The sequence below is a fragment of the Lycium ferocissimum genome, chromosome 5, assembly GCF_029784015.1.
Source record: "Lycium ferocissimum isolate CSIRO_LF1 chromosome 5, AGI_CSIRO_Lferr_CH_V1, whole genome shotgun sequence".
In the NCBI taxonomy this organism is placed as follows: Eukaryota; Viridiplantae; Streptophyta; class Magnoliopsida; order Solanales; family Solanaceae; genus Lycium; species Lycium ferocissimum.
In genome coordinates, this window is record NC_081346.1 from 74,579,257 (window position 1) to 74,595,113 (window position 15,857).

At 34.8% G+C, this 15,857-nt stretch overlaps 1 protein-coding gene across 3 annotated transcripts; it reads right to left on the minus strand.

Moving 5' to 3' along the window:
- Window positions 1-3,657: 3,657 nt before the first annotated feature.
- On the minus strand, window positions 3,658-14,104 carry LOC132057448 (cell division protein FtsZ homolog 2-2, chloroplastic-like). 3 transcript variants are annotated; one of them, XM_059450057.1, is made up of 9 exons: window positions 13,821-14,104; window positions 11,708-12,420; window positions 10,600-10,899; window positions 8,936-9,026; window positions 6,727-6,851; window positions 6,120-6,212; window positions 5,077-5,142; window positions 4,843-4,974; window positions 3,658-3,964 (listed from the first exon to the last, which is right to left on the minus strand). In XM_059450057.1, the coding sequence occupies exons 2-8, from the start codon at window positions 12,308-12,310 to the stop codon at window positions 4,843-4,845; spliced, it is 1,410 nt and encodes a 469-aa protein (XP_059306040.1). In that variant the 5' UTR covers window positions 12,311-12,420; window positions 13,821-14,104; the 3' UTR covers window positions 3,658-3,964. The 3 variants fall into 3 exon arrangements, with proteins under 3 accessions (XP_059306040.1, XP_059306039.1, XP_059306038.1); XM_059450056.1 differs by lacking the exon at window positions 3,658-3,964 and adding an exon at window positions 4,447-4,739; XM_059450055.1 differs by lacking the exon at window positions 3,658-3,964 and adding an exon at window positions 4,447-4,739 and having other exon boundaries at window positions 4,824-4,974; window positions 13,821-14,103.
- Window positions 14,105-15,857: the final 1,753 nt, after the last annotated feature.

Here is a 15,857-nt window from a genome sequence, read left to right on the forward strand (position 1 = left end):
AAAAAAAGTGTAATATAACTAAAAATAATTTTTTTGTATGTGCCATAAAATCGATCTCTTCTATTTTTACATTATAAGAAATTTTTGTTTTCACTTTGTCTATATCAGCTCGACTAATGATTTGGCATGTGAAAATAATTATTATCGTACCCTACAAAACAAAATTCTTGTCATGTTAGTTTTAGTATGTACCGTTTTGGTCGTTCAAATCAATTTGAACGTCACATAATGAGAAAAGCTACCCAACTCTAGAAGGAAATGGAAGGAGAAATTAAATATTTTGCTAGAAACAAAAAGAATTTCGAATTATTTTTGATTGTTCATGGTTTCTTAGGCCTTCTTTTTTTCTCCATTCCTGTAAATTGTAAATTTGAAAAATTTCAAGGGATTTTACAATCCTAAATTATATACTCCCTCTCTCCCAATTTATGCGGCACTTTTTTCTTTTAGTCTGTCCCAACCAAGATGTCACGCTTCTATATTTAGAAACAATTTAACTTTATGAGACGTTTTACAGCCACACAAATATTTAAAGCTTGTTTTGGACCACAAATTTTAAAAGTCTTCCTTTCTTTGTTAAACTAAATGACAAATCAAATGGTGCCACATAAATTGAGACGGAAGGAGTGATTTGGTTACATAACATGTATTAGATACTTGGCATGGGCCGGGGGGAGGGGGGTTCTTTTGTAGTTATCAAAAAGGAAAATGAGAATTTTTAGGGAGGAAACATGTTCAAATTTACTTTTCTGTTATACGAAATATCTTAATTTTATCTTTCGTTATATTTTGAGGTCATTAACACTCTTATGGCTAGCGTATTGTATCATACTTACCCTTGATTTTAACGGAGCTCATTCCCTGCATGGACTAGGTGAATCTCACGGGCCAAAACACTTCAAGAGAAAGATCCAAATTTACATCTTTTTTTTTGTTCGTCACTTTGGTAACCGTGTTAAGGCTTGGCTACTCTGAATTCGCACTGAAAAGTTTCACTTTGGACAATAAAACGTTTCCTATCAAAAGATGACTCCACTTCAAGAACTCAAACACAAGACTTCTGATTAAGGATGAAGGTCGATATATGCCACCCACCACAATCTTGGTTAGTTACATATCTACATTTGACTACAAATTTAAATTAGTCTCCATTATCCTTGGCAGGAATTATGTTAGTGCCAAACGGGTATGTCGAAAATATAAATATCCCCACGATATAACGAGTAATGAAATTAAAATATTTCGTATGGCAGAGCCGTAGAGTGATACTTTCAATCATTATCCCTATCATGTATAATTAAACATAAAGAAGTACTTAGATTTTGGTAATGTTAACTACATATATGAATGAGTCAAATGAAGATTAATCGGCTTTGCATTACTAAATTCCTTTTCTTTCCTCTTTTATTTTTGGATTTGTACCAAGAAATCAATTTCTTTATTTGTTTTGTTTTTATGAGGGTCGCCACTTTTCTTTGTCAAGTAATTGCATTCCGACGCATCCCACATGGTCTGTCCACAATTGTGGGCCTATTGTCAATGTGTCACATCAAATATTCATTTTTTGCGCGGATTGTCCTTCTTTTGCAGTGGTCTTTAATTTTTGGCCCTCAAATTGCTGGTTCTTTTTGTCTTGTTTAAAAAGGTGATCAAAAAATACTGATTTTGAGTTCGAACCCCCACTCAATCAAAAAAAAAATAGCAAGATAAGACTTTTGCAAAAAGTCTGCCGTCTTCGGCATAGGTTCTATGTAACTTCGCCCGAATAGTAGACATGGTATGGTAGATACCGATTACCATATCGAAATCGAAATTTTTTTATACCGCAGTTTCAATATTATGGTATTTGGTATGCATTTTAAAAAAGTTTGGTATTCGATATTCATAAAGAAAATACCGAAGTACTGAATACCATGCCGAAGTATATGATTACATATACAATTCATATATCTTAGTATTATAATACTAACAAATATATAAACTAGTATTATTTGAAAACTAATTGTCTAAACTTTGGAACTTTATCAACTCTATCTTCATTTAAATATCTTTTTTGTGTAATTGATTTACGAAGGAGATTGTTTGTATTTTTTTTAAAAAATATATTTGCATGTGTAAGGTGTTAGTACAATATAATTGAGACGTTTTTTGAGTAGCCGAAGTCATAATTCTTTACGATATGAGTATATGTAAGTCAAAGTTGAATAAACTATGGTATCGATTTTAGTACCGCAAAATATCAAAACTGAACTTAAAAATACTAAACCATACCGAATTAATTTAGTATGGTAATGATATAGTATTTTTAGAAACCGAAAATCAAAATTACTATACCAAACTTTCAGATACCGTACCATGCACACCCCTAAGCATAGGTTCATAGAAACCTATGCCTTGCGAATATTTTTTTTTTATTATTCTACTAAATTTTGAACCCAGAACCTCAAAATATTTTCGATCATTATTATAAGTGAAGGGCAAAAATTAAAGACCATCAAATTGAGAGGCCAAAAATACAGACCAGCCTGTATGAAGGACAATCGTGCAAATTGCCCTCAAATATTTATAATTTTCTAGAATTTACACAAATAAGAATAAGTTTGTCTTGTCATGTCAAAGCCAGTTGTGGAAATTTAAAAGACAAGTATAAATTCTTCTTCATTTTTCTTTTCAATTTAGTAGAAGTGTAAGTTTTGTTCACTTAATATTGATATTATTACATAATCAAGTAACTTAAAAGAGTTAAGTTATTAAATTTTAGATTAGTGATATAGAGAAGAGACTATATAGTCTGCTAGAGTCATTCAATATTTGAAATTTTATTCTTTAAATAAGATCTCAATTCAAGTGACAATTTTAGTAGATATCTTACGACTAGAATTGAATAGATACCTTGGATACAAGAAAAATTCTCCAAAAGATTCTCTATCATCTCTTTGTTTTCCATGCAATTAGTCAATGTTATAGTGTCATAGGATAAAACAGATTGTTAGTTCTTTATTTATTCTAACCTAATTGCTCTTTAGACTCCGAAAAAAGTCATTTCGTGAAGAAAACATGACCAATTAACCAACAACAAAAACACTTTTTCTATAACGTATGTTTCTTTTCAATTTTGTAGAAGTCTAATTTTTGTCCACTTGTTATTGATATCATTACATAATCAAGTTACTTACATTAACATAGCCAGTAAAATCCCACAAGTGGGACCTACAGAAGATGGCGTATACAAAGTCTTACCCTTGTGAAGTTAGAGATGTTATTTTCGATAAACCTCGGCTCAAGTAAAAAATATATCAAAAATTAAATATTTAAAGCAAATACAGTAGTGGAGAAACCACATAATCAATTTATTAAAAGAGTTAAAAGTTATTAAGTCTAGATTAGTGATATAGAGAAGAGAATATATATATATACCGCAGTCATTCAAATATTTGATATCTTTTTCTTTGAATAAGACCTGAATACCAGCTTTCATCAGGTATATTGCAACTAGAATCGAATAGATAACTTGGATACTATAAAATTCTCCAAAGATTCAAAACATCTGTTTCTTTATGTTATAGTATCAAAAGATTGTTAGAGATGCATTTTTTGTCAACCTACTCGTTCTTTTTTACTTTTTAAAAAAAAAAAGGTCATTTGACGAAGAAAATGTGATCAATTAATCAACCAACAAAATCACTTTCTTCTAATACTTGATTTTCTCAATAACCAGTAGCAAGATAGTCCTGCAACAAACTAAATAACTTGTTTTACAATTACATATCCAAGTGTCGCAAATAGAATCTTCTTGTTGCATGTAAAGTCTTCTTCTCGATGAGATTGATATTGATGATAGTGACAGTATTCATAAACATTCATCTCCTTGAATGAAACTAGACTGCAAACTCGGGTGAATGAGGTAACAATGGATATGATGCCAACAAGAAGCGGATTTTGTATCACCATCTGAGTCGACGATCTATTCTAAGTAAGAAGAGATAGTACATTTGTCAGAAGAGCCTTGCGAATATCTGGTCTTATATTTTATAAACAGGGCTCCGCTATATCGTTTGCTGATCATTCCATGTTATAATATGCAACGTCAAGCCATTCCTCTTTCTAGATCCGAAAAATGCATTGTTGGAACTGGATTGGAACAACAATCAACTCTATCTTTGGGGGCTCTTGCTATAGCCAAACACGAGCGAGGGTCGTTCATACCAATACTGACACAACTAATTTCGCTTAAAAAGAAAAAATGGTTTAAATTTAGATACTCATCTTGAGATCTTTCATTTGCAGTAGTGAACAAAACAGTCGCCCAAATCCACTTCTGTAGCATGTCAGTTACATCAGTATCTCAACATGCCATTTGTGCAAAAGAGAGTGGTTGCAAAAGAGAGTGGTTATAAAAAAAAGGGCAAATACTTACCCGCACTCGATATTTACGCTAAGCTAAAGAACAATTTCAAAACTGATCCTAAATCACATATATGTGCACAAGTTCCACTCCGGATATCTACGTTACAGCAACACTTTACAGATCACAAGGTAAACCATACTGATTGTGCTTCTAGTATCTATTTCTGATATGTATCTCCAGCTTATTACACTCAATAGCAAACTATGTATAGGCACTATTAGTAGGAAAAACAGAACAAATATCTATGAACTAACTACATTATTATTAAGGAAAATGAGATGGACAAAGCTTTCCACAAGATAAACTCGATATTTGATGCATAACGGAGATCCTGTACATATAACGCATGCATATCACTTTGAAAGGTAGAGATGGAACTGTGGAGAACAAGAAAAAGGGGAAGTACTATACATACAGGAAAAACAAGGACTAACTTAAGCTCTTGGAAAGCGCGATCGCCCTTTTTTCCTGAGGAACTCAGGGATCTCTACTGAACCACCTTCCAAGAAGGACGCAGGTCGTCTGTTAGTTCCAAGTGAAGCGTCTCCCTGTGTTAGTTGGTTCCCCTGTAGTCGAACACCATGGGATGTATATTACAAGATGACCAAAACTAACAGGTTTTTCACATGTAGCATACGTGTGAAGGGAGAGGTGGAAAAGAGGAATACCTGGAGAGGTCTCCCATCACCTTCTTCTTGGCGCTTAAAACCAGTGGCAATTAGGGTTATGCTGACCTGTATCACATGGCTAACGATGAGATCGACCATGAAGCAAAATTTAAATTCGTCGGAATTCAGGAGAAATGACAGCTTTAAATTAGTAGTTAAAAAGTACCAAAATCAACTAATCTTCTATGTCTCAAATCTCAATACCGTTGAGACAAATTAGAGATCTCTACAACTAGAAGTTCTCTAAATCTCATCTTATTCCTACACTAATATACAAGCCTCGAACCATAAAAAGGCACTTGGCAAGCATCAAGACTAATGCAATTGTAACAACAACTAAGCCTTAGGGTATGTTTGGTACAAAGGAAAATGTTTCCTCGTTGATTCTTACTTATTTTCTGGTGTTTGGTAAGTAAGCAAAAATATATGTCTCAAAAGCATTTGTATAATTTGGACAAGCACTATGGGGGACGGTAGTGGGGTAGGGGTGTGGGGTGGTGGTGGGATGTGTTGGAGGGTGGAAGGAGACAATCAATGTGGAGTGACAGTATGGAACTTGCTTTTCTACTTCCACTAGGGAAGTCATTTTTCTTATTTTTAAGGAACTTGTTTTCCTAGAGAAAATGTTTTCCAAATTTAACCAACCAAACATGGGAAAACTGGATCCATACCAAACACGCCCTTAATCCTAACTAGTTCATTTTGCATATATGGATCATTTACTTTCACTGTATTCTGTTCTTTGTTAACATTTGCCTTCTCCGACATTCATCTAGTGGATATCCAACTATTTACTGACATAAAATACTGCTTGTCTCACAACTGTTTTATAGAGCTTTCCTTTCACTTTATTAGGTACTTTCATAAGCATAGTAGTCCCATTATATTCCTCCACTTTAATCATCCTATTATAATTTTGTGCTTGTTCTTCATCTATTATGTCATTCCCCTGGAAGCTTGAGCCTAGATACTCAATGGTTCGCATTTAGGAATCATGTCACCAAAGAAATATTATAATAACCTAGTGAGAGATACTAACGTACCTGTCCACTTGTTGATGGGTCTATCACAGCCCCAAAAATGAGGTTCGCACTTGGATCCACAAGGTCATATATAACCTCTGCTGCAGCATTCACCTAGTACAGTCCAAAGCGGACAGATAAGTCAGAGATTAGGATCGTCCCAGGTATGCCCATGAACATAAAATACTGAATGCATACAACAAAGGCACTATCATAGTAAGAAAACAATAAATTTGCTTCAAACTTGGAGGCAGGAAAGGCTTTGAACTAAATTTATTTGATAACTGTGGTATCCGGGCCAGATTGTGCGCACCTCGACTAATTCAACGGATACCTGCAACCTCCCACTAGCAACAGGTACCAGTTAACTCTGTCCACCAAGGCTAGGACATATGGGAAAAAATCACCTAACGTTTTTTGTCTCGGCTGGATTAGAACCTGAGACCTCATGGTTCTCCTCCCACTTCATTGACCACTAGGCCACACCCTTGGGTGTAAAGTAAAAGGCTTTTATTGCATAATCTTTTCTTTAAAAATGTGATATATGTCTGCCTTTTTCAGTCAACAAGAGGTGTATCCTATGGATGATTAACAGGTGTATGGGTAGAGAGAGAGAATAGTTGGGTACCTCAAATAATGTTAGATCACTACCACCAGTTATATTCCATACAATTCCAGTTGCCCTCTCTATACCAATGTCCAGCAAAGGAGATTGAATGGCGTTCAAGGCAGCATCTCTGGCTCTGCTCTTTCCTGTAATATCAACGAACAATATCAATTTTCTTCTAGACTCACTGTCTTGTTAGCAATAGTGTCACTACTAAATACAGCTATTTGGGAGATGCACAAAACCATACACGGACGATATACATATCTGAAATAATGATATAATTTTGCATGCAAACCTGCTGGAACTACAGATGAAATTTCGCTGCATTTTTTTTTAAACATGAAATGTTTTCAAATAGCGAAAATAAGGCAGAACATGCATATCGTTTCTACTTTTCGCAAGAGGAAAAGCCAAAAGTAAGAAAGGGTCGCAAGTAGAGAAGAATAGAGGAGCAGGCCCACTATCCCTCGAATTTCTAACCATGCGCCAGGGGCACTCGGGAATTTCTCGATTATTAAAAAATCCTACATCTATCGGAAGATTGAGAAAAGGGGTAGTCGTGCCAATATGATCAATCAATCAATCAATTATGCTTAATCAGAATTAGATGGTTGGCATATGAATCTTCTCTAACTGTTTAGCTCTCTATTCATACTCATTTCATTCCAAATCAATTAATTTGTCTGAGGTTCTCTAAAATTAAAGATTCCTTAAATCTTTTGCTTCTATATGGACATACAAGTCTCTGATCTGAATAAGAAGACTCTTAACAAATGCTGCCTAGTATAAAATAACAAAAATGCCTTAGTCCTAAGACCTAATTAGTTAGTATCGCCTATATGGTTCCTTTACCTGCATTCTATTTTGTTCTTGCCCCTCTGCGATGTGATAAATTCTAATTGTATCCAATTTTGTATGACCATATATCCTTTTTTTTTCTTTTTTTTTTTGATCAGGTAAAAGTTTTCATTAACAATAACAAGCCAACTTGGCTGTATACAAGTAGTATAACAAAAATGGAGAAACCTACAAAATATGGTTCTCTCCAAAAGACACCCAATCTTCTATACAAATAGGAACTACACGAGTGCACCAAAAGAAAATAAGGGATCGGGGGCTATTCCTCAAATGAGCAAAGGTCATCTCCACCCTTTCAAAAGCTTTCCTATTTCTCTCCTTCCAAATGACCCACATTAAAGCAAGAGGAGTAATATCCCAAGCCTAGAGTCTTCTTCTCCTAGCTCCACTCTTCCAGCTGAACATCAACTCCTTCACGGATCTTGGCATAACCCAAGAAACGTCAAACCATCTAAATATATCCTCCCATAACCTCGTGGCTAATTTGCAATGTAACAAAACATGGTCCACATCCTCACCTGACCATAGATCTATCTTAACATTTGCATTTCATGACATTTATCTTGAGGATATGTTGGGCATTTGAGAACCAACATCACCTCCCAGATACCATTATTAGTCTTACAAACCGTTCTATAAAGTACATCTTTCACTTTCTTACATTTTTATTCTATAGTATTCCCAAGCACCACCTATCTCAAACATCATATTTTAATTTTGTGTCAAAATCTTCATCCATCATTGTCATTTCTCCTGAATGGCTGAGCCTAAATTATCTGCACATAGGCAAGGCACCACAATCCTCATTAATTCCACTCTTCTTGTTCTTGTGGGGGGTAAACTTCCAGTTCATTATTCCTTTCTACTTCTATTTAATCTAACACCTTTACTCTCTAAGGCCTTCTCCATAATCTTGGTTAACTTCCTCATTAGTTTCGTTAATTAACATAGTGTCATTGCAAATAGCATGGACAACAGAAACTTATCGTTTATTCTACTGGTTCCCTCATCCACAATTAGGACAAAACTCATCTGCATGGTTATGGAAACTCATTTGTATCTCTTTCACTGTTTTCACACTTTTGACCACCTTTTCCAAAGTATCACTTACGGCAATAATATATTTGATATGTATATATTTCCTCTCAATCTTTCCACCAAATTTTTTGGTTAAATATCTTGTGAGGTTTTAAGGGCACAAATAATGATCTAGTCGTGTAGGCTGTCTGTGTGTCATATTAGCCCACATCATCAAATCACACAGAGGTGACTTTAAATTATGTGAAATTATGAATTAAAAGGAAACCAACAAAGAGACATGGCTTAGTGCTAACAAGTAACAACTATCAAAATAGGTTTGTGAACTTACCGGTAGCAGTTCCTATTCCCATTAAAGAGGAACCAGCATTTGCCATAATAGCACGCACATCAGCAAAATCCACGTTTACTAGCCCAGGAATCTGTAATTCATGCAGATACGTTAATGAATAAATAAATACAAGCCTTTGCATTCACCCACTTACTAATAACAAGGTCAGAAATACCCAAAAGAGAAAAAGACAACCATCATATGTGGCCCAGGTTTCATCAAATGACACCCCCTTAAAGTTATATTTCACATTACAGAGGGCCTTAGTTTTATCAGTTAACTTGTGTAACTTGAGAAAATTTTAATATGCAACTCTACTGGTACTCGAACTCCAAAAATGTTGCCGCACCCGTGTTGGATTCCCCAGAAATGCACTACTTTTGGAGGATCCAACACGCATCCGACAACATTTGTGGAGAGTCCGAGCAACATAGAAGACAATTGAGAAAATGATGATGTGAAAATGGCAGAAGTTTGAAAAACCATTAAAGGAAATGCAAATACATGAATAATGGACAAGTTAAACATTGAATTCCCAAGGCCACCAGCACCACAAAAATGATAAACTTTGCCTATCAAGTCTTACTGTAGTTAAGGACCAGTTTGTCCAAAGGAAGGAATTAAGCATTCCTAAATCAATTATAGTCTTTTTTTTATAGCCACGAAATCCCCGAGAGCTAAAGGTGCAAGGTACGAAATTCGGTGGATATGGGCCCGCCTCTCTACCCTTCTCGCCTTAAATATCAGTGTTTTGTTTGCGGCAAGGTTCGAACCGGTGACGTATGCCTAACCTAGGGGTGTCAAATGAGAGGTTGCGTACTTGCATTGAATTTGGGCGGATTAAAGTGGGCTAAGTTAATAAATAGGCGGGTCGATAAACTGCCCAAAGGTTACTTGGAATGAAATGGGCTGGGTCATAGTGGGTTAAACAATGGGCTATAGCCCAACTCTTACCAATTTTTAATTTATTTATTTGTTTTCTTGTGAATTTTTTAGTTACCTTATAAAACTTTTTTTTCTATATTATCGCTATATAACATATCAAACAAAAAAAGTCTTTTTTGAAATATTTTGTTAAGGATTCTCAATCTCATAGATCAATTTGGGCAACATAGCAGCCCAACTTTTAAATGGGCTGAATGGGGTGGGTCAGAGTGGGCCGAGTTAATAAATAGGTGGGCTAATTTTGCCAAATCTAGCCTAAAGCACACATCACACGCTACATTCTTACCACTAGACCAGAGCCCCGGTAGCAAATCAATTTTAGGGCATTATCACGTCTAGTTTGTGACTACGACATAGTTGATTGTACGATTGATCGAAATCAATTCTAGGGCATCCATTAGGCCAATCAACGATGGACAGCATGTGAAGAGCATCATATATTAGAAGGCGAAATAATTTAGCAGCACAACAAGAAGAAAAGGTGATGAATATATATGTTTTTTTGATAGGTAAATAAAGTTTTACTACTGATAGTAAATAGCTCAAAAACACAGAAATTATATACAGATCAGGCTAAGCTTGTAGATGACTTAGATATGCATATAAAAGTAGGATCCCAGATTTAAAGCATAATTAGGAAAACAATTATTTTGAATCGTTGGCACTACACAAGCAAAAAACAGAAAATGAAAGATAAAGACTGTGAACAACATACATACCGTAATTATATCAGAAATACCACGAACTCCCTGTCGAAGAATATCATCAGCCAGGTTAAAAGCTTCAGTCACTGGGGTCGATGGAGAAACAGCTGTCAATAATTTGTCATTTGGAATGACAATTAGAGTATCGACATTTTCTCTTAAAGCTGCAATTCCTTCTTGAGCTTGAACTGCTCTTCTTCGTCCCTCAAAAGAAAAGGGGGTAGTAACAATTCCGACAGTTAAGATACCCATTGCTTTGGCAGTTCCTGCAATTATAGGAGCCGCACCAGTCCCTGTTCCTCCACCCATTCCAGCCTGTACATAACATGTTGGACCCACATGTGAGGAAGAAACAAAAGTGGGAGAATAAAACCTTCTAAAGATATCTGAAGTTTAACACAACAACATGTAATCATTCAACATTTAGCTTTACAGTGCTTCCAGACAGATATATCCTTAGTCTTGAATGACATTTAATACGATATCTAGGGGGCAGGACTCCTTCTCAAGGGTGGTACATAGGGCTGGCAAAATGGTTTTAAAAAAACAAGTAATCATCCAATTCGACCTATTAGACATGGGTTGGATAAATGACCATTTAAAAATGGATCAAATATGGATATTACCCATATTATCCACTAAAAAAATGGATACCCAGATAGATAATATGGATATACGATCAAAAAGAATGAAGTAAAATTTCATATAGGCACCCAACTACCCAAGGGTGTGCCCTAATGGTCAGTGAAGTGGGAGGAGAACCATGAGGTCTCAGGTTCAAATCCGCTGGTTCAAATCCCAGCGGAGACAAAAAAAAAAAAAAAAAAAACTAGGTGATTTCTTCCATCTATCTAAGCCTTGGTGCCTGGTACCTATTGCTGGTGGGAGGTAGCAGGTATTCCGTGGAATTAGTCGAGGTGCGCGCAAGCTGACCCGAACACCACGGTTATAAAAAATATAGTAGACAAAATCTAAATTTCTGAAAAACTGACAAATGAGAGGGAAAAAGAAATAACGGAAAGAAGTATTACTTTTACTGATCAAAAAGAGTAAACAAAATTTCATATAACTCCAAACTTCTTTTCCAATAAAGTAATTGGGCTAAACCATAGGGTGAACTTACAGTCACAAAAACCATGTCTGAGCCATAAACCGCTTCCTCAATGGCCTGCTTGCTCTCATTGGCAGCGTTCATCCCTATATCCGGATTACCACCGGCACCAAGTCCTCTTGTGAGTTCTTGACCTATTGGCAGTCGATGCTCGGACATTACAGGCGACATCCTCATTGCTTGAATATCAGTGTTCACAATCCAAAACTCGACACCCTTCATAGAGCTTTCAATCATGCGATTAACTGCATTCGATCCACCACCTCCTACACCAACCACCTTGATTTTGGCCTCATTAGAATTATTCGAGCTTGACGTATCCCTCAAGCTCTCACTGACATTTCCACTCGAGCTTTCTTCACCTCTAAGCATAGAAATTTCAGGATGTAGATTTAGAAAGGAGTCTTTATTTTGATATTGGTTGACACTATGGTGGGGATTGGCTGAACATTTGAATTGAGGCAAACTCGAGGTACTCTTTTGGTTAACGCCCAAATATCCAATCTTCTCATCTTGGATTTTTAAGGGGCAAAGTCTACCACCAAGAACAGTCAATACCCCACGTGACCGTCGTGTATCAGGAGGCATAAACACAGCAGATGTACAAGTAGCCATAACAGCAAAATCCCACACTCAACTCAAACTAATCGGATTAATCCAGAACAAAATATAACCAACCACCAAGATAATATCTGAAATTTCAGTCCAATCTTTTCTTTCAGCCCCTGCCAATTAATAAAACAGGCAAAAAGCAGCACATATTTAAGGAAGCTTGTAAAGGGTAGTTATTAAAGGGGTTTCAATCCTCAATAATCTAAATGGGCTAACATATGAATTACCAAACTCCAAAAACTATGCAACATTTTTCAGATTTAGCGAGTATAATACGGCATAAATTAACACAGCTCAAATAGCAGCAAAGCAGCAAACATAAACAAGAAGAAAATGCAATAGAAGGAAAGAAAAACACAATCTTTAGCATTACACAAATCCACAAAGAAAACAACCCCATAAAAATAAAGAACCTCACAATTGTATATATTGAGAAGATGCAATAGCAGGAAACAAAAAAAATACGTTCTTTATCAAGTAGCATTACACAAACCCACAAAGGAAACAATCCCATAAGAATAAAGAACCTCACAATATGCAATAGCAGGAAGAAAAAAGATATCTTTATCAAGTAGCATAACACAAACCCACAAAGAAAACAACCCCATAAGAATAAAGAACCTCAGACTTGTATAGATTGAGAAAATGCAATAGCAATAAGAAAAAATGACAATTCTTTATTAAGTAGAATTACAAAAACCCACTAAGAAAACAACCCCATAAGAATAAAGAACCTCACAATTGTATAAATTGTATTAAGATTCTCAAAACAATGGTAAACCTAACACTTCATCAAGAAACTGTGAAAAACTAACACAATACAGAGAGAGAGAATAAAGAAAGAATATCACCTGAAATTGATTAAAAATTGTTGTGGGATTATTGAAAACAACCCCATAAGAATAAAGGGGTAGTCCGGTGCACAAAGTTTCCCCTGTTAGCACGGTCCGGGGAAGGGCCGCACCCAAGGGTGTGATGTAGACAATCTACGCTAATTCAAGCATTAGTAACTACTTCCACGGCTCGATCCCGTGACCTATAGGTCACACGGAAACAACTTTACCGTTGCTCCAATTGTATATATTGAGAAAATGCAATAGCAGGAAGAACAAAAAACCTCAATCTTTATTAAGTAGCAATACACAAACCCACAAAGACAACTCAACAACCCCATGAGAATAAAGAACCTCACAATTGTATAAGCAATAGCAGGAAGAAAAAGACAATCTTTATCAAGTAGCACTACACAAACCCACAAAGAAAACAACCACATAAGAACCTTATAAAAAAAAACACATAAGAATAAAGAACCTGACAATTGTATAGATTGAGCAATATCAGGAAACAAAAAATACAATCTTTATTAAGTAGCATTACATAATCCCACTAATAAAACAACCCCATAAGAATAAAGAACCTCAAAATTGTATAAATTGTATCAAGATTCTCAAACCAATAGTAAACCTTAACACTTCACCTACGAACTGTGAACAGAATAGAGAGAGAAATTCACCTGAAATTCAAGAGAGAGAAGCCTCTAAAAGGTATTGTGAGATTACTGATAAAAATTGTAGAAATGTTTGGAAAATTTTGTTGAAAAAGATGAGTTTTTGGCTAGTGGCTAAACTCACACAGTAGAGTAGTAGAATAGGACTAAAGAGAAGTGTTGGCAATTTCCCTTTTGCATTTTTTTGTTAGTTTCTGGGGAACAATAGGTGAAGGTTTTGAGCCTTAGCCCATTTGGAGAAAATATCTTTGCACTTTCTACCAAAACTATTGCTCTCATTCACATGAATTGCTCAAAGAGAATCATCCCAACTTTCTCTCTTTTTTTCTTTTTGTTAATATTCAATCTTTTTTCTTTTTTTTTTTTTTTTTTTGGTTTTCCGACCGTATCTAGTATTCGCATTGGAATCACTTGAATCCGAATTTTGATGCGATTTGAATTGCGGGCTCATTTGGAGGCAACGCTGCCAACATGATTTTTTTCCATTCCTCGCAGAGCTCTTACTAGCTAAAATTAGAACTCTTTTTTATGGAAAATAAAAAAAAATATAAGAATCTATAGTTTACGTTTGTAAACAGTTTCAGCAACGACCTTGGAAATCAAGAATTGAATTTAATTTTGATGCGGTTTGAATAATTATTTCATTTATCTAAACATTAACGTGAGAATTGTCAAATACATGTGTTGGTGGAAGATAAATTTATCGAGTAAATTAGTCAAATACATGCGGATAACAACGTCATTATTTTTTAAATTAAAGGGGGGGGGGGGGTATCTGGTTTCTTTCTTTGAGGTATTTGATTTGTTTCATATTTGCGCTATCTTTACCTTTTGGTGTATAAAACTCTCACCGTTAATTTCGTCTCATATTTACTCCTTCCTCATCTAGACTCAAATAATTGTCATAGTGGAGCCACATAGAAAAACGAAAGATTTAACTTTACCCTTAAACTATCAAATTGGTTTACACAATCCTCTAAAATAATTGTAGCATACCTGAACAATTAAAAAGGTCCAAATATATTTCTACGTGTTGAAATATTTGGTTTGCATTCTATATAATTGGCCTTTTTACTAGTTTATCTCCTTTCTTTAGGTGGAATTTGTTAATTAAAAAAAATGTTCTTGTAACCCAACTTTTCATCCAAAGAAAGTACTTGAAAACTTTATTTTTCAAGTCAGGAAGGGCGTATTGACCACAATCGAAAGTTTATCAGTGTAGGCCTTAGTTGTTACCCTACATTTTTAAAAGAGGTTGTTTTCCTACCTCGAACCTATTTTCCTCACACATGCCTACTTCATTAATCATAACAATAGAGATAGGTTTGGGGGAAAATATAATGACTTTAAAATATATATTTTTTGAAATAATTCAATTTACCAAAACAATTAACATTTGGAATTGAAAAAATTAGCTAACATATGATACCCCTTTGCCTAAAAGAAAGATGGTGACATGTTAACATACAAACATTTGTGTCATGCTTCTGATTGGTACTTTAGTATGCATTTTCATTTTCTGTGTGGGAGCATGTTTTGCCAATCATCTGGCTTTCATTTTTTTTTTTTTTTTTTTTTTTTGTGTTAAAAATTTCTTACTCAACGGCAAAGTTAAAAATTTCGTTAAGGATATTCAAAATTTAATTTATATTTATAAAAGAATACTTATATATTTGGTATAATTTTATATTTATTATATAAATTTTTGATAAAAGATATTCAAGTGATCGCCTTTTGACGTATATGGCTGAATTATTGTTCCTACCTTTATTAGGGTCTTTTCATGTTGAGATTTGTTTTTAGTGGACCATGAAACCTTAGATGTTTTGGTTCTTTCGTTTACACAAAAAAAAAAAATGCGGAGACATTATTTCTTGTCTTTTTTGTTTTCTATTTTTTTATTAAGTGTTCAGTATTTATATTAATGTCATATCAAATTTGAATTCACATTAGAAAGTCCTATATTTCACACTCAATACTCAAATTCAAAACCTCTAATTAAGAATAAATGAGTACTTATCATTCCACCACAATTCTTATTAG